The sequence below is a fragment of the Aptenodytes forsteri genome, unplaced genomic scaffold (genome assembly GCF_000699145.1).
Source record: "Aptenodytes forsteri isolate BGI_AS27 unplaced genomic scaffold, ASM69914v1 Scaffold528, whole genome shotgun sequence".
In the NCBI taxonomy this organism is placed as follows: Eukaryota; Metazoa; Chordata; class Aves; order Sphenisciformes; family Spheniscidae; genus Aptenodytes; species Aptenodytes forsteri.
This window is the reverse complement of record NW_008794881.1, coordinates 435,080-459,896: the sequence shown is the minus strand read 5'-3', so window position 1 is coordinate 459,896 and position 24,817 is coordinate 435,080. Positions and strand designations below refer to the sequence as shown.

Sequence of the window (24,817 nt, the reverse complement as noted above, 5' to 3'; positions counted from 1 at the left end):
AGTCAGGACACGTGTCAAATAATAATACCTAAATCAGGTACCTGGGTGATAATGCAGGATTATGGGAGGTAGTTTTTGAAGAGGAGCATAAATGGATTTAAGAGACTGCAAGCTCTGTTATGGCTGCAATAAATTTGACCTAGGGACAGCCTTAAGAAGTTATCAGAAAGATGATGGTTTTCGTTTGGAAAAGAGGCAAGTCTGGAGCAGAGATCAATCTCAGTTGCCTGTACAGAAACGGCTGTTGAATTTCTGTTTGGAGATACTACATAGAAGAGACATTGCTGAAATATTCTGTAAATTCTGTAACAGTGTTTTGTAACAGTATTCTGTAACAGTATTCTGCAGATTGTGCAAATTCAAAACTCAGTATTTGATTTTTCCTGAATCCTTAATGTTTAATCCCACTTTTCACACTGGGTTATTTATTAACACTCTGTAAACAAAGCATTATATATTTATGCATATCGTTCAGATTGGAACCTTACTTTTTTTCCAAAATGGAAAACCATCTGTTGCTTTGTATTTTATTATTGATTCCTGTCTTTGCATCATCAGACTTCTTGATAACACATGTCAGAAACATCAAGGTAAGTAATCAATCATGTATGGGGCTCCCATTCTTCATAGATTAACTTCCTGCCATTTGTCAACATTTATCAGAGAGTTCATACAGTGCTGCCAACAGGAGCTTTGTGTTCTCTGTTACCAGTGAACACGAGATCAGACTTGGGACTCAGACTAGTTTACCTCTAATCAGCCTCAGTTTTGAATCAGCTCTGAAGAAGCTCTCCTATCTCTCTTTTTAAAAGCATCACTTTCCTCTATTTTCCCTGTCATCACCACATAATGCTAAAATGTTTTAGTAGTCTTACATTTAAATGGGTAAAACAATTGGTGCTGCCAGGAAACTGACTTCAGCACCTGTAAAACAATGCAAAATATCAGTGAAAAGATGCCTCCAAGAAGCAGAAAAGAGAGATGTAACATGGCATCCAGATAAATATGTTCACTATCCAAGTGACATGGCAGGATTTTTCTCAAAGATTTGCATGTTAGCATAACATGAAATATATCTCTGTCCCTCAAAGGGGTCATTCTGGTTTTGACTGGATCTCTGAGTAAGACAGTGCTTCCTGACGTTCTGCCCAATTTTCTTCAGTTAAGTTGCCGGCCACTACTACTCACCTCAAATTATTTTTCTCTCTCTCAGTAGTTACATACTATGAAAAGTTACAGAGGGCAAATCTCTTTAGAGAGCATTGTGGGTTAGTGGGTAGAACAGGACAAAGCAATTTACAGTCAATTTCTGTTGATTAGGTTATAGTCTTTGCGAAGACTTTTTCTTTGAAAATCAGGATAATAACATATCTAACTTTTAAAAATCAGCTTGAGATTTATTGCTGCAAATTGGAGATGCCATGGATTCTTATTATTTAACCATTATGTAGCCCAGCTATAATGCAGCTTTTTCCTCCTGATTACCATACTACCTGTTGTTCTCTGTATGTCTTGCAATGCTAAAGCCTTTCTAAATGGAAAATGGCCAAAGCTCTGTGCAATGCTCCATCTGTACGTGCAGAACACTACAGAAAAGTCAGTTGATTTTTCCAGCTTTGTTATATACTTTATGCAAATATAATTTGATTGAAATGGAAGAGATTGCTTTGCAGTGTGAAGGTGTCGGTCCCCATCCCTGCCTTAGCTCCTTTGAGCAAGTGGTATGCCAGTGAGGAGCGATGAAGCATGGCTGGAAGTCTGTCTGGCTGATGACCTTCAAGCTGTCAAAGTTGCTTTTAAAGCCACAGTCAGATAAACACAATTGGCAGACCCAATTCTGCTGAAAATTGAACAAAAATCCGAATCAAAGATCCCTAAGTGCACTTGTACACCTTGTTGCTATGCATGCAGCTACTAAGGGTGGGAAAGTTTTTCCTAGATTAAAAACTACCCCTAGAACTACATATTCAAAGCATTCAAAGCACGGGTAGCAATGATACAGCCTTCCTTTTATAGCCCTCTCATTTTGGCAGCAGCGAGACTCCTACATAGCTCACGAGGAAGTTTCGTTTTCATAGCTTAGCTGCATTATGGTCTCTTCTCTGTGATTTCCAATTAGCATCACTTAGGATGATGAAATCTTTAATGTTGTTGCACATTTGGAAATAATTTTCATGCCTTATTTTTCCGATGTAGTACTTAGGGATATATGCAAATACCTCGTTCAGTGTTGTGAATTCCCGGAGGTCACTTCAAGTTAACTGTACAGTCTTTGCTGAATCTTTTAGTCATGCTGTGTTTTAGTTTCCCAAGCTGTAAAATCAGGGCTTCTTTCAGCAAGCACTGTAATGGGAGCCCTCTTTTCCCTCCCTATTTTCTTGGGAGTTCAAATTTCTTTTTTCCTCTGCTCTTCCTCTCCAATTTCTATAGATTTTTTGCACCTATATTTTTTGCTGTTGCCACAGCAAAACAGTATTAAACAAAAGCAGAATTTGTCACTGTTATACAACTGAAAAAAAATTTCTAATAATTGGTGTAACTGGCAAATATGTGGAAATACTATAGAAAGATTTTATCAAATAACTGTGATTATACAAGGTAGAGGATATTAAAATCTCAGTTTGGTCTAGAATTGCATAACATATTTTTTAATGCGACACTATCACTTTCTGCCCACATAGCTTAAGATGACCTTGATGTTAGCGAGGTCTCTAGCTACATCCAAGTGAATCATTAAGAATGAAAAAAAAAATCACAGGATCACAGAGTCACCTAATCCACTCCCCTGTGCAAATCAGGGTCAGCTAGTGCAGGTGGCCCAGGAAGATGTCCAGCTAGGTTTGAGTATCTCCACTGAAGATCAGCCCAAGTACGAAGCAACTAATACCTTTCACCGAGAGATTTTTCTGTATTTTCTTTTTCAATGAGAATGGCAGAGTACCCGCCCCCCCCAGAAATATTTACAGAATGAGAACAGAACTCTTTCAAAACTACTGTAGAACCCGTAATTCTGATAAAGAATGTACACAACAGTAATTCTGTAAAAATTAAATGCAGGTAAAGTATCTTTTAGTTTAGGAGGTAGTAGTCGTAATTGCAGAATTTGTAACTGAAAAACACATTTTATAGTTTTTTGTGTTCTTAAACTGCTTGGTAATTCCACTTCAAGGAAAAGTTTGTACCAAACAAACTGACACTTGAGTCACTTGCAGCTTTTCATTTCCCAGGGTCCATACCTCAGTTCATGTTTTGTAAGGGGAAATGATTAGCCATAAACACTATAGAGATAGAAAAGATAATTTCAGTTTTAGGAAGGAAGGATTTGAATTGGTGCGTACTCTACACAGGCGTTAAAAAAGCCCGCGTAGGTTTGTGAAACAGGAGAGACACACACACAGAAATCACCTGTATAGCAATAACAGTTTGAAAGATGAACCTAGAGAAATGTACACAGACTTTTTGGCCAGACTCTTACAGAAGTTGAGAAGCCTCCCGCCCAAAACCTTGCATTACCATAGATTTAATGTAGTGTCTTGAAAGAAACTCCAAAATAAACAAAAAATAACCTTCTGCGTCTCCGTTTCCAACTAACTGTGAAAAGTAACAAAAGCCTTAAATGTACCCAAGATGCCTCTCTGACTTGATACTTTATTGTGTCTTTACCCCTCTATTCGGTGGAGCAGGTAGACATGCTTGCACAAAACGTGATCCATGAGGCTCTTGGAGCCAAAAGAGATAAGGTATTTGCAGCCGAGCTTACGGGAATTGAGTTACACAAGCTGTTATTTTAACATGATTCAGTAAGTATGTTTGAAGCCTGTTCTCTCTTTCAGAAGAGAGTACGTGGTATTTTTGTAGAGCTTCTGATATTTGCACCTACTCTGGGAGCAAACATGCCAAAAAAAAAGGTCTAACAGCTTTTTTTCCCCGTCCATTCAGCCTTTCATAGTGACCGCCTCTCCTCTCTGTAAGCCTGCTGAATTACCATCTTACCTATTCATGTTAGAATGAGAGGCTGTTGGGGTGAAACAAGAAAAATTTGGGAGTAGGTCTGAAAGAGTGTAAGGATAAGCGTGCCTGATAGTTTGGATGTGTGTGGAAAAAAATGTGCAAACGTGTTTTTTATGCTTTGATACAAACCTCTTTTTTCTTCCAAAGGAGAGTTAGTTTGAAAAGACAAAATATAACCACAGGACCCCAAACCAGGAATTCCCAAGAAAAAGATGCGACCCTCAGGACAAGATACTCTGTTTTTACTTTGATGTCATCACACAGCCAAACTATACTCAAGGAAGCCGTATTAGCAGATTTTAGTGTGTTCTTTGGTCTCAAGGACATTTAAATGTAAATGGCACTGAACATTCAAGCCTCTTCTCCTCTCACTCTCCCCTCATCTCTCAGGCGGTCCATGATTGTTTTTCAGCTGAAAGAAGATTAGCTTCTTGTGTCGTTTGAGCAAAATGCAAAATCAGCAACATTCAAAGTTTAACTTCTCTTTCAAACCCACAGTATTTAAGGTATACTAACATCAAATGAAAACCAAAAGATTCACCAAAACTGGGAATGCTATAAGCAAAATAATCATACCTGCCTCAGATGCCTTACTTGCTCTTCCCTCAAATTTACTTCAGTTTACTAATGAGGACCTTTCTCAAGCCTTCCTTCTCCTGGACAACTTCTTTTGACTTGGAAACTGAAGACAACTACATAGGTGCTAAGTGATTTATTTCTAAATGCAGCTTTCCTACCTTAGTTATGACTTTTTCCCTGTTTTTCTCTTTACAGAAGCGAAACGCTGATAATGACTTGGTGAGTAAGGCTTGATTTTGTCCAGGCTACTGAGAGAGATTTATAGTGACAGGAATATTCTTACTGTGTTCACAAGTTTCTGTGAGTCCAGTCTGAGCAAATGGATATTTCTGAGTGTGTGTGACAAGGGGAGTAGCCCAGAGCTGCTTGTTTTAGGCAGTAAGACTAACTAGACAGTTCCTTTCCAAGCTCTGATGGAAACTTGGACAATGAAAGAGAATGGACAAATGATTTTTAACATTGTTGTATTTGAATAAATAGCAAAGTTGTTTGAAGTTACCTCTATATCTCTAACAGAGATAACATCCATTCTATGTTGCTTTTATTTTTACTTTTATTTTATGTTGTAGTTATTTATAAGGAAGGCAAGAAACCTCGTCTCTCAGGCTGATTCCACTTGGCACCTGGACTCCACTTCAGCAATGCTTAAATGCTTTGATTGGGGAGTTTCTTAATCAACCAGCCAGAGACCAGGCCCACCATAAAAAAACCAAGGTTCTTTCCAGTGCTGGTTTTGCTGCAGGAAGCAGACCTTGTTGTTGTGGAGTTGCCTGAGTCATATCTGTTGTCACCTATGCTTTCATATAGTCTCCAGCAACCTTATACTTGAGCATTCAAAGAAAATAAATATTGCCCTACCCATTTCCTTGTTTAAAGAAGAATGAGCCCCAGTTGTGAGGAAATTGAGAATAACATAAAATGGAATTTGGAGCCATCTGGAATTGTTTATGCCTATTTTTAAAGGAGATGACTACTCACATCCCTGCTCTAGGAGTCATCCACTCAACTGATAATTACAGTCACTAATACAGTGAGGCAGCAATAAGTTGTTGTGCTCTTTGACTAACCATAAAGAAAAGTCACAGTCTCAGTAGAGAAAAAAGCCGATTCTTATAACGGCAGTATCTTTGCTGTGGTGGTAGTATTTTGTTAAAGAGGCTATAGTTATAACTCGTGGAATAGCACTGTGATGGAGGCGTGATAGATATCCAAGGAAACACAGCTCTGCTCCAGTTCTTATGATTAGGTCTTTCCTGTTTTGCTTTGGAGTGATAGAATGTCCTGCCGTGATTTCTTTTTAAAAATATGATAATGGCTGATTAACAGAGACATCAGTGTAACAGCTAGCGCTTTTTTTTCTTTTTTCATTTTTCAATCTACAGGTTGTCAATGGGATAGAAATCTATAGCATGAAAATTGATAGTAAAGTAACTTCCCGATTTGCCCACAATGTCATCACCAGTCAAGCTGTCAATCGTGGAAATGTGCACAAAGAAGTCGTCTTTGATGTTGAACTCCCTAAGACAGCCTTCATTACCAACTTCAGCATGTGTGTAATCTTTACAATATTGTTAGAGAAGACTAAAAATCTGTGCAAATACAACTGGGAGAGACTGAACCCAAATGTTCATTTCTGCTTTGCCATTTGATAGATTTCTAAATGCCTCCTGGGTAATTTTCTGGTACTGTTAACTTAACACGCAAGGTACTTGGAGAAAGGCAAACATTGATACATCTTTAGAAAAGATGGCTAATTTTCAATTATTTTTATTCATCATCATGGACCTTAGGGAATAGGGGATCTTCTCTGGAGGTCCATTCACCTTTTCAGAAATACCACTTACTTACTGTGGTGTTATCAGACCAGAAAAGTTCCATTACTTAATTTCCCTGATGGCATTATAGCTTAATTTATCTCTTCATTTAAAAATCACATTTGAATGAAAGGCAGGAAATAGAGAGAATTATTCCTTTACATTTGTACCTTTAGTTGCAGTAATATGCAGTTGTCACACCATTATGAGGTTTAATTCAGTTTAAACACGTCCATCTCTGCTAATCACACTATGCCTGTTTTATTTTCAGTGAAAAGAAACAGTAGCTTTTAGGGTACAACTATTCTTAATGCATGCTAGAACTTTTATTATAGGATGAGATTAATCCCCTATGAGAAATGCCTGTTTAATGGTGTAAGGAGTCGAAGGATGAAATGTTCAGCTGTATACAGCTGCATTTGGAGAGATGACTGTCTCTCGTCCAGAGAGTCGTCTTGCCATTAGATGAGACGAGATTGTCAAGCTGCTGAAGTGTAGGAATATGGCAGATGTAAGTAATGTTGCTATCAGCCCAGTTTTGATATAATTAATTTTCAAAGTAAAATTTGGTTTAGATTCTCTTAAGATACTGAGCACAGAGCTCTTCATTCCAGCTAAATTCACTGAGAAGACTAGCTTCAGTGAAAGTGCTCAAATCTTGGCAATGTCAGATTCCTGAAAGTGCTGTTTAGCAAACCAATCAATAAACAGAGAATTGCCTATAGTAACTTTTTACGTATCGGTGCAAACCATCCAGCTAAACTAGGACTTTTTCATCTGCAGGACAATTGATGGTGTCACTTATCCTGGAACTATAAAGGAAAAAGAAGTTGCAAAAAAGCAATATGAGAAGGCTGTTTCAAAGGGACAGACTGCTGGTCTTGTCAAGTAAGAACGATGTCTTGTGTGGCTTCCACACCATCATCCTATAGCAAATTGTGAGATTGGAAATATCTTGTTCTAGCATATTTCTGAAGTTTGTTTTTTACAGGACCAAAGAACAATCATTAAGTTAGAGTTATTGTAGTGTAAATTATAAAAAGGAAATACAACTTCTGACTACGCAAGCAGTATCTGCAATTATGGAAAGACTGTTCCTGCAACTTCTACTGACTTTGTATGACCTGTTCCTGGGATTAAGCTCACTGGGAAATTTGAATAAATTCTACGCTGTTTGAGGATGATTTTAGCAACAGATCAAAATTCCCATCTTTGTTTTACTCCTTTTTGAAAATCATACTCCACCAACCCAAACAATAAATATTGTGAAAGAGGATAAAAATATTCTTTTTCTTACCCACTTAAATACAGAGCTTCAGGAAGAAAAACAGAAAAATTCACTGTCTCAGTCAACATTGAAGCAGCCAGTAAGGTCACTTTTGAACTCACATATGAGGAACTGCTGAAGCGACAGTTTGGAAAATATGAGATGTTCATCAAAGTAAAACCGAAGCAGCTTGTCAAAGATTTTGAGGTAAATGGCAAACTGTATCAAATTGGATACTGTAACTTAAGAGATGATGACATTCTGTATATCTGTTGAAAGTGGAGTACCATGGTCATTCCCGTTGGTTCACAGGTGAGCTAAAGGCCCATGATAATATTTCTAATGAATCACATGGGTAGTCCAGTATGCTTTAGTGCACGTTTTTATTTGTAAGCCTGACAAATTGGCTCAGCTACTAAGCCTCCAAAAGAAATGATACATGGAAACCTGAAAAATCCATTACAATGCCTTGGGGTAAAATAGAAGAATAATAGCTTTTATAAATGCCTTTATAGCATAAACTACACCTTTCTCACACCACCATGAAACTACATCATCTTAAATTATAATGATACATATATCACATTCTAGAATACTGTGGCTTTTGTGTGCCAAAACTTGTCTTTGATCACTCCTATCTGCCTTGCTAAAACCCAGCTCTAAGACAAAAGTTTTCTCCTTCGTATGCCCAGAAAATGCTGTGTAAAAATCATTACAAAACTCAGCATCTATAAGAGTTTATGCAGCATTATTTTAAACACGCTATGATAGAAGGCATACTGAAATATAGGTCAAAGTTGGGCACAACTCACAGGTAATGGCTAGGTTATATTTTTGAAGGACTTGAGTATTTATTGACGTTTTACAAAATTCCGGTATCTAGTGTTCAAACAAGTTATGTTTCTATTAAGGTTTATTTATTTCTAGCTTTGTTTTTAACTTCTATGCATAAAAAAAGCCTGTTTGGCTGATGTCCACACAAGTGTGGATTTGGACTGACATTATGAATTACAAAATTTCTGTTGCTTTTTACAAAAATCCCTCTTTCACATCTGTAGTTGCCTGCTGATCCTCTGGTAAATGGCTAAGTTGATATATTGTGGGGTAATCAATGACGATGAATTTTCAATTAATATTTCAGATTGAAGTAAATATCTTTGAGCCCCAGGGTATCACTGAGCTGGAAGCAGAAGGAACATTCATCACCAACGATCTACAAAATATCATTAAAAAAACTTTTTCAGATAAGAAGGTACAATGACTACTGCCTTCCATAATTTATTTATTACGGTATAATTCTGAAATAATAATGTCAGTGCAAAAGTGCTGTAGTGGCTAGCAGTGGAAGTGAGAGGAAAAAAAATAGAGAAAATACAGTAAAGGCTTGTCTGTGCAAATGAGTTCTGAATTCCAAGCTAGCAAGTTGAAGGCCATCTCCATGCAGTTCAGAAGCCACGTAGCTGTTAGCATGGTACTGTACCCAAACTAGTAGGCCTTGTCCCACAGCAGTAGTTGGAAACCTGGATACTGATAGACTATTTCTTGCAGAAGAACTGAGTCAGTAACAAGTAGTTTTCTCATGTATGGAGGTGGTAGAATTCCTAAGACATAGACTCCCCAACAGCCTTATCAAAGGTGTCATTCAGAGTGGAGGGCTGAACCAAGGAAGACGGAGAAGTAAACAGATGAAGAAAGCTCCAAATAGCAGCCTTCACATACTAGTTACCTATCAATAAATATATAAATACGTATGGATACAAACTAATACCTAACCTGATAAAACAGGTTATTCTCATGGCTGTGAATATAAATATACTAGTTTTACAAAAATGTAAACTTCTTTGTGTTCTGTAGAAAATTTTCAGCTATTAAGGTTCAGATCTAATGAAGGCTTTTCTTTTCAGGGGCATATCTCTTTCAAGCCAACTCTTGATCAGCAGCGAACCTGTGCAAATTGCTCACAGTCTGTCTTAGATGGGGATTTTACTGTAAGATATGATGTGAAGAGAACAACTCCAGATAATTTGCAGGTAAATCTGACAGCTGGAAATTTTGAACTGTTGAACAGCTTAGCTTGCATAGTAAAGGTCAGGGAGCAGCGAGGGCCAGCTGTTCCCTAGAGGACAAGGAGCTGAGTGTGACAACACAGCTGACAGCACAGGGGCTTCACCAGCCAAGAGCCCAATCCCCACAGTACCTGAGCAAGGCAGACCCAAAGATGGTAGTCAAATTCAACTGAGAGTCCAGGTCATCGGGCAAGTTTGTGGTGATGAGGCAGCCCGAGGTCAAGGTGGGAAGTCAGTCTGCAGGGTGGGATCCAGATCAGTGGAGTCCATGGACAGGAGCAGGTATGGCTGTGACACAGCTGGAGACAGGGATTCTTACAGCGTAGCTCAGGCAGGGACTAAAGGCCCAGGCTTGTGCTTAAATGAAGCTCCTGGACCCATGGACAGAGGTAAGACTAGTCAGGCCCATTAAAGCCTTTTAGTCCACTCAGGGGCTAGACACTAAATGAAAGTAATTTCTTCTTTATTTATTTTATCTTTATAATATACAAAAGTCTTTTTTTTTGTTTTGTTTTTACATTTTATTTTTCAGATTGTCAATGGCTACTTTGTACACTTCTTTGCACCAACAAATCTTCCAAAGTTGCCCAAGAATGTTATTTTTGTAATAGATATTAGTGGCTCAATGTCTGGAAAAGCAATAGAACAGGTAAGTTATTACATTACTATAAAGTCCCAATGGAAGAGCCTCTGTTGCGATGGAGGGACATGGTGACTTACAGTGCATATGCGCTGCTTAAGCTGTACCAAGTGGTTTTATGCTGTGACCTCTCTAATGCTCAGTACCATAAGTACTAATTTGAAGCATTACTGCAGAACAAAATTCTATACATTTAGGCTATATTTACTTACTTATAAATGTTATTAGTTCAAAACACTCAATATCAACATTTCCAGAGAGTTCTGTCACGTGTACCGGACAGTTCCAAAATTAAAAAGTGCATATAGTATTACGTGCATTATCTATGTTGTTCATTCTGTCTTCTCTGGGAAACAGTAGCTTTTTCATAGTTAGGACTCCTCATTCTAAGCTAATGCTCAGAATTTTCAGGTTTTGGTGCTGCATCAAAATATCCACGCTTGCTTGTGTATGAGCTTCTCCACCAGCCTGTAGCTACCCATTTCCCATCACTTTTGATTTGCCATGCCAGCTGACCTCAGTGTAAGCAACGATCCATGACGTGAGACCTGATTTTCCTCTCAGCTACAAAGATTTACCAGATGTAATTGCAACTGGCTGACTTCACTAGAGTTACTCTGAAATAGACCCAGGGACTGGCAAGGACAGAACAAGCTCAGAATTTTTGCACGACATACTGTGTAAAAGTTAAAAATACCCAAATGCTGAGAGATTAATCATGTAAAATCTGTAAGCACTTATTTTGTTAAATGTTGAACCATACATTTAAATCTCTGTCTTTTAGACAAAAGAAGCACTACTAAAAATCTTAGATGACATTAAAGAAGATGACTTCTTCAGTTTCATACTGTTTGGTAGTGAAGTACACACCTGGAAAGAAACATTAATCAAGGCCACTCCTGAGAATTTGGATGAAGCAAGGAAGTTTGTTCGGGGCATTGACACTGAAGGCAGTAAGTACTTTACTGGACTTGCCAATAGGTCGTTGTGTAAGTTAATTTATCAATTCAGTCTGTGAACACAACGTTACAGCTATTTTTTTTTTTTTTATTACTGATGAGACACTCCTAAAGTTGACATTTACTCAGAACATGACATCTATTTTTCCTTATTGTTTCCAAAGTCCAGGTACTTTTCTATCTAAACATCCCCCTGCTTGCAAACCCAAATCTTTCATTTTCATACTATAATGAGATCTCATCAGATTCCAGTGGAAAATGGGCCTTTCGTTTGACTGTGCTGAAACCAAATTTCTATATCTACCTTGCAGTGACAAATTTATATGGCGGTATAATGAGGGGAATTGATATGCTGAATGCTGCTCATGAAGGAAACCTTGTGCCCAAGAGAAGTGCTTCTATAATTATCATGTTAACAGATGGCCAACCAAACGTAGGTAAGTTTGTGTTGGATAGAATAATAGAGAGAGTGAATTAACTAACAAAAAAATGCTCAGTTAAAATTGGCCTCCATCTTTGACTTCTGGATGTTTTCATGATTTAAATGCTACTATACCAGCATCATACTACTAAAACAAGTTTTTTATAATGCCTCCTAAGAAATCTGAACATGACTAGCCACATTTCATTTTGTGATAATTTTATCTATTTATGAAGAAAACTCAAACTTTTCCTGGTTTGATGCAGGCATATCAAATACTCAGGACATTCAGGTGCATGTAAAAAAAGCCATTGAAGAAAAATTTCCCTTATACAATCTTGGTTTTGGCTATGGTGTTGACTACAGCTTCTTGGAGAAGATGGCGCTGGAGAATAAAGGATTGGCCCGTCGGATTTATCCTGACTCTGATGCAGCTTTACAGCTTCAGGTACAGTAATCACCACTTAAATTATATGAGAGATACATTAATTCAGATAACTATACAGACATTCTTATTTTGAAGTAAACAAAATCCCAGAGTGTAATCTGGTACTGAAATACTCAAGAGTCTGCTGTAATCAGAATATTAGTTGCATTTAATTTTCCCCTTCCATTATATCATCAGAAAGTGGAAGGACAGTTAAAGGGAGATGCTGTAGGCTATGGAAGAGAGTTCAAAACTCGGCATAGGGTGACACAAGTCATGGTTCTGAAGGACACTTTAGTGTGCAGCAAAATTGCTGCAGTCATTATATCTCCCATACCTCACAGATCATGTAGTTAATGTCATGTCGAGGGAAGAGAAGGATGACAGAGCATAAAGGCTCTAGATATTCTGGTTTTAGGAACTTACTGCAAGCAGGTGTATGTTACCATACTTCTGAAGCATTTCACATAAGGCATGAGGACAGGTATAGGCAGTACAGAGTTGACCTTTTTTACTTCTCACAATCCAATAGCAGCCATTCGGAAAATTCACTGAAGAATTTAGATACTGGATTTCATTGCAAGCTCTGCCAAAATCAAATACCTAGTCTCTGCAGGGAATAGATCTAGAAACTTATGTCTATCCAATGGGGGGAAGCTTGGGATCCCTCTTGATTAACATTGATGGAACTCATCATCCACAGCGTGTTGTTCTCAGGTATTTTTCCCCGCTCTCTTTGTGAGACTGAAGAGTTTGTATGTCCTTTCTCATTTCCATTATTTGTAGATTTTTAGGCCTTGTACTTTGAGATTTAACGGAATATTTAAATATTTCTTCTAAAATACACTTTTAGTTTTCATTGCCAAAATAGCAGGATGTTTCTGGGTACAGATCTACCTATGAATTAAAGAAACAATGATAGTTAAATGTTTTCCCCTTTTTTTTTTATCATCCTGTAGGGGTTTTATGATGAGGTGTCGAATCCCATGCTCACGGATGTGGAGTTAAACTACCCAGAAAATGAAATATCAGACCTCACTAAAAACAGTTTTAAGCATTTCTATGATGGGTCTGAGATTGTGGTGGCTGGGCGCTTTGTAGACAACAACCAAAACAGTTTGACTGTAGATGTGAGAGGTGAAGGCGTAAGTATGGATTTCTTTGACTTAAGTAAGGTATTTCCTCACTACACAAAATGAATGTTCAAAAGCTGGCAATACTTAAAATATTTACTGGTATTTCATTACCTCAGTGATGGGATGTGTTACTGCGTATGTGAGAAACTACATGCACCAAAGTCATTACTTTTAAAACTGCAAGTTACTTGCCTAACTAAGTCAGGTATACTAGGGTCAGTCTGGAACAACTTTGTGCAGTGTGACTGGATTAGCTTTGCTAACAGATTTTTTTTTTTTAGTTTAGTCTCTAAATACCCTACCTGGTTCTTGCAGGAGCCAAATGTTCAGTGTTCACAGACACTAGTCTTCATTGGCTGAAGAACACTAATGGATACGCCAGCTGAATATTTGAAATGCCTTCCTCTTAAAATAGAAGTCTACTTCTAATATGAACCAAGTGATCTAAATGCCTCTCCAGATCTGAATTCTGTAAAAATATTTGCCCCAAAATTCAGGCAACACAACACAAACATATTATAGATCATGGTATAAATACTGTGAACTGCACATATGCTCCATGCACTGTGGTGTATTAAATATATTATATGAAATTAGGTATATTTCAAATACAAATAATGTATTATTAGTAAGTTAGCCAGCATATCTGCTTGAACATATTCCTATATGAAATCGGTGTCATAATCAAAGTTCTTAAAATCCTGAGTAGCCAAATTCTAATGGAAAAAAAATGCCACGTGAATTTGGAAACTACATTATGTCCTATAGCGTACACTGCCAACCTTCACAGAAGCAATGGAACAAAGATCCTGATACAACACTGACAATTTCCTGGGCAAGTTCTGTGTAAGACCAGACTGTTTTTCAATTTAGTAAGATTTTCAGATGTGAAGGTCTTGATTTTTGGGAGGTTCTGGAAGTCCCTGGCTACTTATGATACAGAGAAGTTTCCTTATTCCTAACAGGCTAATGACGCCCTGTCATATACTACACAACAAGATGTTGAGCAAACAGCTAAAGCTTTCCAAGAACAAGAATACATATTTGGAGATTACATTGAAAGGCTCTGGGCTTATCTCACCATTGAACAACTCCTGGAAAAACGGTAATTATATCTAGAATAACATCTTAGCTATGAACCTGTTAAGCCATTTGACTGGTGCAACTTCTGGGATGCGAAGCTGAAAGTCACATCACACTGAGGTGCCAATGGGAAAGCATAAAAAACAGTAAGGAAAATCCCCCAACCTATTCTCCTCCCCAACTTCAGTGTTCCTGTTTCAGGTTGCAAATTAAAAAAATTTAAATTATTGCAAATATAAAGCACAGTTTTGCCTTTTTCTTGGATAGCCAGTGGAATCAGAAGTGCTCTTAGACTGTAACAAATATTCCTTATTGATAAATTAGCTGCAGAGAAATGACTTCACTTTAAAGAAAAATACTTAATCCAGGGTTCAGTGAGTAATTTAGCAATCATTGATGCTAGGAGTCTCTACCTGTATTCAGTATTGCAGCTACAGGAGAAGAAAAGGAGAATCTTACAGCCGAAGCCCTGGATCTCTCACTAAAATACAAGTTTGTAACGCCACTGACATCCATGGTGGTAACAAAGCCAGAAGACTATGGCAATCAAGATGGGATTGCCGATAAACCCATTGAAGGTATAGACATTTTCACAATTTTACTCTATTTGAGAAGCCAAGCGCTCCTTTGATGTTCTCCTAAAGAAAGGCTTTTGTGTGGGCACAGTTTTAAACATGTATCTGAAAAATCTACTTTCCAAGCCTCGCACGTGTATGGTTTATGCAAAATGACTTTTCATTGTAAAGCTAATTTCCATCAAACCATCCTTCATTACTAAATCATACAGGCAAAATACTATAAATTCAAAATAAGTGTATTTTAAGATAAATATGTAAAATATTGCATCAAAAAAACCTGAAAACCAAGAAGCATTTCTAATCTAATAATCCAGCTATATTCAGTTCAGTTCACATCACTTTCTCCTTTATTTTTCTATGTACTTCAGCTTAGGGGTAGATGGAGTAACATCTTTCTAGATGAAAGGGGAAAATTTGCATGAGATCTTCCTCGTGCAGGATATATCAGGTTATAGAAACATGGAGCTTGTATCTGTAAAACACGGTATTTGTATATATTGCAGAAAGAGAAGCAAGTATATTGAAAGTGCACAATTTGTTCTCAACTCCTGTGATACTTTGGCTAATTATTAACTCCTTGCTCAGTAAAACACTGCTTTCATACAGTTCAGCCTCTTTGTTTAACCTGTGTGAAACAAAGTGACTCTATTCCTCTTTAGCAAAGTAAGGCAAATGTTACCCACTCAGTGCACCCCAAAGCCACCCTACCCTCATCTATGTGTGTTGTGCGGGCCATCCTCATCCCTCCCTCATTCAACAGGTCTGACAAACCTCTTGTGAGGCTTTTCAATCTCTTCTATTAGCGTCCATTATTTTTTCCCAAAACTTTTGCTTAGTGCCCCTAAAAGTTCCTCCCAGGCTCTGTGTGGGCTCTCTGCTGGCTTCTAGATGAAAAACTTTCTTATCTCCTGATATTAGCATGGTAACTTCAAGCATTTTAGCATAACAGAGATGCTTACTGGAGGTTAGTGGGTTTTTCTTTCAACTGGACTAAGTCCTAAAACCAATTAATTGCTAAGTGCCCTCCAATTCTCAATAATTCTTCAGGCATTCTGCTGATAAAATTTTTGCATTATTTTTCATAACTATCTTAATGGGATACTGACATAAAAACACTTCATGTTTAATTTAACATTCAAGTCACTATACGGCATAACGACTTTAAAGTTTACAGCTGGACTCCACAAGATGGAAAACATCTGACAGAAGTGGCATGCACTCAGAGTGATCTTCAGCTCTTTACTTTCCCTTTCCAGGTACTTGTAGTACAAAGGCCCCTTTCTGAACCTCTTTCCGAGTAAATCCTCTTTATATATAGAAAGTATAGAGCAGTAATAGGAGAAAATACTTCAAACGCTGCTGCTGTATAAGAAAAGAAGATAATTTTTACACCCCCTAGAGTCTAGATTCACAAATAGGATTACTGAATCATCCAGTCAGTATTAACAGAATGATGAAATGCCTTGAAAACTGCAAAAGAGTAAAACCAATAAGGAACATTTTGCAATGTGGAAATGGCATAACAATAAGACAATTACTAATAGTGCTCTTGTCATATGCATAATTAATTGCAGTTTTGCTGCCCCACATAACAGCTTTTTACTTCCAGTGTGTTTCTGTTTGATCTACAAATATTGACTTGTATCATTGGGAAGAAACAGAATTGTAAAATACTGAAGATACCTGGTTGAATTGTCAAACAGTTTTAAATTTTTGTTCTTAGAATATGTTTTAACAGGGTGAGAATCCTTCCTGTTTAATCATACAATTGAAACTAAATTTCTCTTTTTTTTCCTTTTACTTCTTACCTGCCCATGGTAACAGCTGAAGGTACGTACATTTCTTATTAAATTTACTTAATATTTTTAACAGTTAGAGATGGATTTCCTGCATCACTTACTTGATCTAGGACACAATATTTTCATAAAATGCTTGGTGAATAAATCAAGACTGTGTTATAAATAGATTAAAAACTTTTCAGCTGGAAAAGTTTGTAAATACCATTTTCAGTGTGGTTCCTCCTATCTCTGATAATTGCAGCATCCCACTGTCACAAAATTCAGGCCCAGAATAACTAAATTGCTTTCCAGGGCTAGCACTATTGACTCCCAGATACCTGCGTGTAGCAGTCTCTCATACAGAGGTGTCTTCATTGATGCTGTGATTGCTACTTCTTCAGCACAAAGCCCTGTCTTCAGACACCCTTCCATAGCTTCAGATGTACAAAGAGTAGAAGACTAGAAAAATGTGGAAGCAGGTGGGTAAATCTTACTGACTTCCCAGTAGTACAGTTTAGAACAAGATGGCACAGAGGAATCGGAGAAGAGCAGGTTGACCCAGCCCCTTACAGAGCAAACCCCATGCCTTTGGAGAAGTAACATTTTTGCTGAAAAGTAGGCTGTGCTTTCTGCCTGTTCATGACATTTGCTTTGTTACATTACTAAAGAAACTGTTTTGACTAAGTTTTTCTTTTTTAAATATTTAGAAATTTATACATAATTACAAGATTTTGAAGTTGGTTTTGGTGGAAGGAAGGAAGTGGGAGAGATTGGTTTTTATTCATTCTGGCCTCTAAAATAACATTTTGTCTCATTCACAGCACAGGCTGGCACAGCTGTTATGCTGGGTAAGTCATTAGTTTAAGTTTCTGAATGAAGCAGCATCTGTCAAAGGAAATCGATTCAGACAACTGAAATTACTGGAGAGCTAGAAACTGCCTTTTCTGGCTTTACGACTGCATTTTAACAAATACTACCAAATTCTGCTCACTGCTAAAATGTTGCTCACTAAGAACACACTTAAAGGTTGAACAATAGCAGATGAAAAAGTTTCAGCTAAATAGCTTTTAAGGAGTAAATGCCGGTTCATCAAACCACCATTTTTTCCTGAAAGCTGTTTCCAAAGAACAGAGGATGAACTTGAATTTGCATCTCCTTTGGAATTATATAAAGCAAGGGAGTATGATGTCAGCATCTCTGGCTAAATTAATATGTTCATTTACTTATACAAAAAGAAACTGTTTTATTCAAGAAAGAGACACAGCAGCTGACCCTTCAGATTGCTGGTTGGGCAATCCTGGAAATGGGAGAGTTAGATTGAAGTTTTTGCTCTGGAGATTAGTCTCAGTCTCTCTCAATCTCTCTCTCTGTCTAGTTTTCTCAAGTCTTCATTGAAAAGACTTAAATTCACTCTGGAAAAAAACAAATGTCAAAACCTCAAAAGTTTTCAATGGATGATGTTGCATTTCCTTGTTGATAGCTTAATCCTTAAGTCTGAGACATTTGTGTCCTACAGATACATTACTTGGGCCTTGTGGAAACCCTCAAAGCAGTTTAGACTACAAGTGAAATCCGTCTCTATCCTAAAGCTTTGCTTGATTCAAAAGGGGCACAAACTGTCATTCCATGGACTATATGCTTTAAAAACTAGGATGGAATTAGCAATTTACTTAGCATATTAACTTCCTGACATCTTACATGTACTGTGTGGATAGTGTGTAAATATTCCATTTTGATGTGAGTTTTTCTAACTTTTTTTTTGTTTACTCTCTGCAGCTCCACAACTATCTTACCTATATACAGCACACCCCACATGGTATACTAGTGGTGAGTAGCTTGAGTAGTGTCTGCTTAGAAGGAGAAGAGAAGAGGGTATTTAAGACTAAATTGCACAATTCTTTTGAGTCTTTTAGATAATTCCCTTCCACAAAAGCAGCCATTTTTTATTTCCAAGGGGCGAGTATTTTAATTTACTTTAAACATCTCTAAATGTTTTTTTAAAGATCAAGTCACTGAGATTATATATGGTTATTTTCTTAGTCCTCCTTCCCATTGCTAGGTTTTGTGTTGGTAACTGCCTATTCTCCATTCAGATGAACCTCCTGCCCTCAGTAATACTTCCATGGCCCTCAGAGATAAGCACTTAGAGGTGGCCATCCTGAACCAAAAATCCATGTGCCAAATTTTGCAGTGGTCAAGAGACACAGGATGTATGTCATGTACCTGGGAAAGATGAAGGGAAAAAGGACATAGTTCACTTTGGGGAGGTGGTAGCAGTTTCCTTGGGACCCCACCACTCCTTTGGAGGATGGGCTGGACTAAGCTGGGCATACAGCTTGTGCAGGGACCAGTTCCTGCTGGTCCCCAGCATCAGCAGTTCCATTGCCACAATGCTAAGTGGTCATGCGGAACTTTGAACCTGTGTATCACTATACAAATACCAGTGATTTGCCTTTACAGTTGATGGAGATCCACACTTCATTATATCGGTGCCACAAAAAGAAGATGCCATTTGTTTCAATATCAATGAAAACCCAGGTGCTGTGTTAAATTTAATAAATGACCCAGTTACAGGTGAGTTTTTAATTTCTTTAAATACAGAAAATCAGGATACTTTTAACAAAATGTCTTATGTTTAAAGGCTATTTCTCTCTTTTATACTGCGTAAGCTTTTTTCCCAGCAAAGTTAGTAGGAGTTCCTGTGGCTGTGCTAGGGTACCATTACCATGACTGTGTTTTCACTTCTTGGAGCAAAATAAACTTTTAAACTGTTTGAAAACCACTGTGAGAGTTGAGAGACATGATTTGTCTCAGTGAGTAGTAGTACAAGCAATAAAGTAATCCTTAGGTTGCCATTTCATGGAATACCTGGTAAAGAGAGACCGATGTCACACAGGCTATTTGTGCCCATCACAGACTCTTTGTGCTCTAGGAAACATTAAACTTTTCTCAATAAAGTGATTGTTGTCTTTGTGGAAATCCACAGAACAGCCCCCAGAGCTTTATTCTACTTCAGCACAAACATGCACAAGTAATTCTGATCTGTTTTTCAACTCGTGTTTGTTTCCTTGAGTTGTTAAATTTCCACGACGCTCCTTGACATCGGTTGATCAGGTCCTATCTATAAAACAATACTTGATGTTTCCTTTTTATATTAGGCATCACAGTCAATGGAGAACTCATTGGTGATAAGAGAGCAAATAGTGATGCAAAGACCCAAAACACATATTTTGGAAAACTTGGCATTGCAAATAAGCACCTGCATTTAAAACTGACAGTAACTCCTGAGAAGATCACAATTCAGAATGGCAATGAAAAAACAGGTTTCACCTGGCTTGACTCAGTCACCTTGCAACAAGAAGGGTAAGGCTTACAGAAAGAATATCAGGCTCCTGTATTACTTTCTACGCTTTTTTTTAGTGTTGATCAATAATATACTTTTAAGATTTGTTGTCTGAATATACAAAAGAAACTATTAAAGTCCTGCTGGATTCTGCTCTCTACTTTGTTGTGTAACTGCTGAATGATTATTCATAAAATCCTCTGCTTGGAATAAGTAGGTGAAGAATTTTCCCTGATTTTCTATTACTACGACTAAGGTAAAACTAGATTTGGTATTGTGCTTAATGCAACAGTGTCTTGCAAATACTTAAAGAGTAACTTTAGACATAGTGTGTAATCTTTCAAACAAAGACATAATAATGTGCTGTAAACAATCTCCATTTTAAGAAATGGAAATTGTGATATTTATAGAATAGGTACATTTTGCCCTGTCAGCAGGTATATTTTTCGAGATTTATCTATTACAGAATCACTTATACCTGTGCAAAGGGAAGTTTAGAAATGGAATGGGCAGCATCTCCTCCTCATTTACATTTTCATTGTGTACCTGGAACAAAATTACTACCTTCTCAAAGCATGACACTGCAACAGAAAGAGCACCGGAACAAAACTTATTCATACAGCATACTTATTTTTTTATTATGATAGCCACATTGATAATATCACTAACACAACCAGAAGCAAATCTTCTTTATCCTAGCACTAACCTAGACAGTTCAGGAGTTGTCTTTTCTGAAAAACAAAAGGAGAAGGTGTCAGGTAGCATCCAGGCAAGGAAGTGATGGTTTTATCAGTAACATTTTTATTTCTGAGCGTGAGGTGCTGTATCTACATATCACTAGTCTATCTGTGATTAATTGTGCTGTTACAGGACGAGTTTTGGTAGAAACATCTTGCTGAAAAGTTTGAAGGCTAGGTAGCCTTTTACAGTGTAATTTAGTATGAGTCTTGGACTGTCTGTGAACACACACAGATACACATGGACCAAACTAGGCAGCAAAACCTTTATTTTAAAAAACACTGAGCAATTTATAAAGCCATGTTTGTTTGTTGGATATGTTTCTTCTTCTCAAGTTTCTTCTCATTGCTGTTAACTCTGGGAAGCCCAATGCCCTAAGTAATTTTTTCTTTTTTCCTCAGTTTAACTTTGACAATTAACAGAAAAAAAAATTTGGTGCTTTCAATGGGCAGCGGTGCCTCATTTGTTATTGTTTTGCACCAAGTATGGAAGAAACATCCTCTCCACCAAGATTTCCTGGGACTGTATATATTGGAAAGTGATAAACTGTCAGAACAGACCCATGGATTATTAGGTATGACTTCATTTAGTGTTTTCATGCTTGTGTCCCCTTATGAGGCTACATAATTTGTAGACACAATCTTGTACTTAGCCTTTCTGAACTGAGATAGTGGAGGAAACAGATGACATTGATTGGCTGTATTAAGATTTCTGACAAAATATTCTGGGCACAGACTTTATGCATTATCTTTTCATAAATTCCTCTGCTGCTGCTGAAATCGCTAGCATCCATTGTCCTCACTGGCGTCTTTAAACCTCTTTATCTTGCTAAATCCCACCTACAGATTTTATTTTTTTTCTTACTACGCTATTCTTCCAGTCTCTTGGATGGTTTGATCTCTCCTTTCATCTTACCACCTTTCTCCTAAGTACAAGCACTCTGAGAAAATACATGTGTTTGCTCCATCAAAATTTGCCAAACCTCAATTAGTGCATCCTTGTAAGAAAAGAAGTTGTTAAGGTATATCTTGATTTACTAGCATATATTAAAATCACAGAATGCCTTGTATCGTGTAAGATTTTCCTCACGTTAGCTAATGTTCTTTATTCTAGTAGAAGGTGAAGTTGGTAATTCAGGGATCAAAATTTTGACCCCGTTGAATCCTGTTTTCTGCCAGTGTAGTGGGTTTGGTGGTATGCATTCTCTGTTGGAAAATACACAGATAGCAGCCATTTTCCCTTGCCTTCCAATTTTCACTTACAAAATCAGATAAGGGCAGCAAACATTCATTTTGGGTCAATAAATTTACTCGTTGTGGAAAATAATGAACTGCTGTGTACTTACTCTTCTCAGTCTTGGTATGCACTTCGAGGCCTGAGGAGAGTGAGCCAAGGGATCAGTGGTAGTACACGTTAGGTCCATGCATCATGGGAAATGCTGTAACAAAACAGAAAAAGAGCACAATAAGGATGGAATGTTATTTACGCTTTCCTGCTCCAGTCTCCTCAGGCTAAAGGACTTCTCCACACAGAAGTTATTCTGCTATGGTATGAATTGCAAGTAGCAAGAAAATTGCAAAAGCCCACATGACATGTGGGTGCACCATGTTACAGTTCACTGACTTACGCATCTCATCGCTATTTTCATCATCTTTGACTTTGCCTCTGTACTTCACTAAGTAATCTAAAATCTGTGCTCATTATAGCACTCAAAGCACCAGCAGCATCCTGCACCAGCCCAGACGGGGCAGAAGTGTGCGAAGCTAATCCTGGCAGGAGAGCAAAAATTCCTTAGATGTCAGCCTTGTTCTGACCATAATCACATGCAAAAATTTCAGAGATCAATACATGCATTATTTGATTAAAAAAAGCTAAAGACTTGGAGAGTATGTGATAAATACAACTGAATAGACAAGACACAAAGTGAGGATATCTTAAAGGATATCTAGAAAAGGCTTACTGGGCACTCAGAAGTTGGAACTTACATCCAGGTGATATGCATAGGATTCTGGTTTATAAAAAGAAACTAATACCATAGGCATAAATTCAACCTTACACGAAACTTGGTGTTTGCTTATCCATTCAAAACCCTGAGGAGACATGGAAAACAGCATGGGAACATAGAAATTCTGGGGTTTCTGTTTTAATGTGTGCAACGTGCCTGAAATGGTAATTTTGGCTTCTATTTTTAGGACAGTTTTTCCACCCCATTGACTTCACCATACTTGAAATTCATCCTGGGTCTGATCCGAAGAAACCAGATGCCACAATGATTGTTAAAAACAATGAACTGACAGTTACAAGGTAAAAAATAATTAAGTCCTTAGCAAAGACTTGGGAAAGATTACCTTGTCAAAGTGCAGTTTCTGCTTCCATACTCCCATGACTGTGTTTTCCCTTTCAGGGGCTGGCAGAAGGATTACAGAAGAGGTCCTAAGCACGGCATTGATATTCCTTGCTGGTTTGTTCATAACAATGGAGCTGGGCTGATAGATGGTGTTCACACGGACTATATTGTTTCCAGTCTGTTTTAAACAACTACGACTTCTTCCAAATTCAGGGGTATACAGAGTATTTGTCTGAAAGAATAGTATTTTTCAGTGTTTAAGAACTATTAAAAATACAGAAGCTTACCACGTTTGGCAACGCCAAGATATGACGGATTCTCACAGAGTTTTACTGCACCATTTGATCAAATATTAAGTGCTCAACAGCTATTCTGCTCGTGTGCACAGATATCACTCATCCCCTGAAATATCCTCATTTTACTGAATTAATTTACTAGTTTTAAAATTTTGACTTAAAATGTTACTTTGTAAAACATAACAGAAACATTCTATCCCATTTTAAATCAATAACTGAGTGTCAGGAGTGATTTAAATAAAAGCATTGGTACTTAATGCCTTGTTCTGTTATTCCAACAGCTATCAATGTTTTCATTCTGGTTTCACAAAGCCCAGGACGCCAGATGCATTTTGAAATTCAACACAAGAGGGCAGCTGACAGACCAGCACGTGTTTCAGGATAATTCAGTAGTACTTAAAACCATCTGACCACTTGACTGTACAGTGCTGAGGGCTGGTGCAGTGCCATCACTCGAGATGACTGCTAGCATCCAGGACTTCTGTATTTTAGTATTTTAATTTGAACTTAACTTTTGAATGCCCTTATCTTTATAAATTAATGAAATACCACAGTTCCAAACAGCGCTCAGGTTTAAGTAATAGTAGCTATCTTTTGGACAGTATCTTTTTTGTGTGAGAGCCGTACTGTCTTCCAGTAAAAGGCCTCCCTCTGTTCCCATAACAGAATTTACGTACGTATTTCAGGGCAAGAAATGTCCCATTTATTTATATAGTCATTTTGTACTGGAAGAAATTGTAAACTATTAGTTCTAAAGCAAAAAATAAGCAGATTTCTTATTTACTTCGAGTTTTCTTTTGATCATATCAGCCATAGCAAGGCAATTGTGGTCTCACATGGCAAAGTAGAAAATTTCCTTACTGTTATATGATAAGGAGAGAAGGTCAGTGTGTGGGGAAACTAGAATGCACACACACGAGGAAAGAGGAGTGTAGTGGGAAAAACAGAGATGATATAAGATGTGATAGGTTAAATTGAAAGAACAAAGGTAGAGGTGAACAAAAATGCAATGGAAAAATCAAAGAGGAAAAAAATAGAGGGAAATATACTTACTGTTAAATTTATGGGAGAGACAGACCTTCTCCAGGAAAAAAATCCTTTACTAAAAGCAGAAGTTTTGTAGAAGAAGGGAGAAGGAAAAAAAAAAAAAAAAAAAAAAAAAAAAAAAAAAAAAAAAAAAAAAAAAAAAAAAAAAAAAAAAAAAAAAAAAAAAAAAAAAAAAAAAAAAAAAAAAAAAAAAAAAAAAAAAAAAAAAAAAAATCGATTCTTGCAGGGAGGAGGGGTGTCACAGTGGCTAGATATCTCTGCCTGCTAAATTCAGACAAAAATGATGA

At 37.4% G+C, this 24,817-nt stretch overlaps 1 protein-coding gene across 1 annotated transcript; it reads left to right on the top strand.

Annotated features, from left to right (window-relative positions):
- Window positions 1-500: 500 nt before the first annotated feature.
- Window positions 501-23,392, top strand: LOC103895159 (inter-alpha-trypsin inhibitor heavy chain H3-like). The gene is made up of 21 exons (XM_019470854.1): window positions 501-590; window positions 4,786-4,809; window positions 5,973-6,139; window positions 7,188-7,292; window positions 7,716-7,878; window positions 8,813-8,923; window positions 9,576-9,701; window positions 10,270-10,386; window positions 11,162-11,330; window positions 11,648-11,773; window positions 12,024-12,205; window positions 13,144-13,329; window positions 14,286-14,425; window positions 14,827-14,981; window positions 17,161-17,199; window positions 18,542-18,586; window positions 19,220-19,333; window positions 19,918-20,122; window positions 21,242-21,414; window positions 23,033-23,144; window positions 23,245-23,392. The coding sequence occupies exons 1-21, from the start codon at window positions 501-503 to the stop codon at window positions 23,372-23,374; spliced, it is 2,679 nt and encodes an 892-aa protein (XP_019326399.1). The 3' UTR covers window positions 23,375-23,392.
- Window positions 23,393-24,817: the final 1,425 nt, after the last annotated feature.

Excerpts from the sequence above, each read along its gene's own strand:
- LOC103895159 (XM_019470854.1), top strand. The coding sequence starts at position 501 with ATGGAAAACCATCTGTTGCTTTGTATTTTATTATTGATTCCTGTCTTT. Across the intron at positions 17,200-18,541 it reads ACACCCTTCCATAGCTTCAG|AACTATCTTACCTATATACA; the intron begins ATGTACAAAGAG and ends CTGCAGCTCCAC. Across the intron at positions 18,587-19,219 it reads CCCCACATGGTATACTAGTG|TTGATGGAGATCCACACTTC; the intron begins GTGAGTAGCTTG and ends TTGCCTTTACAG.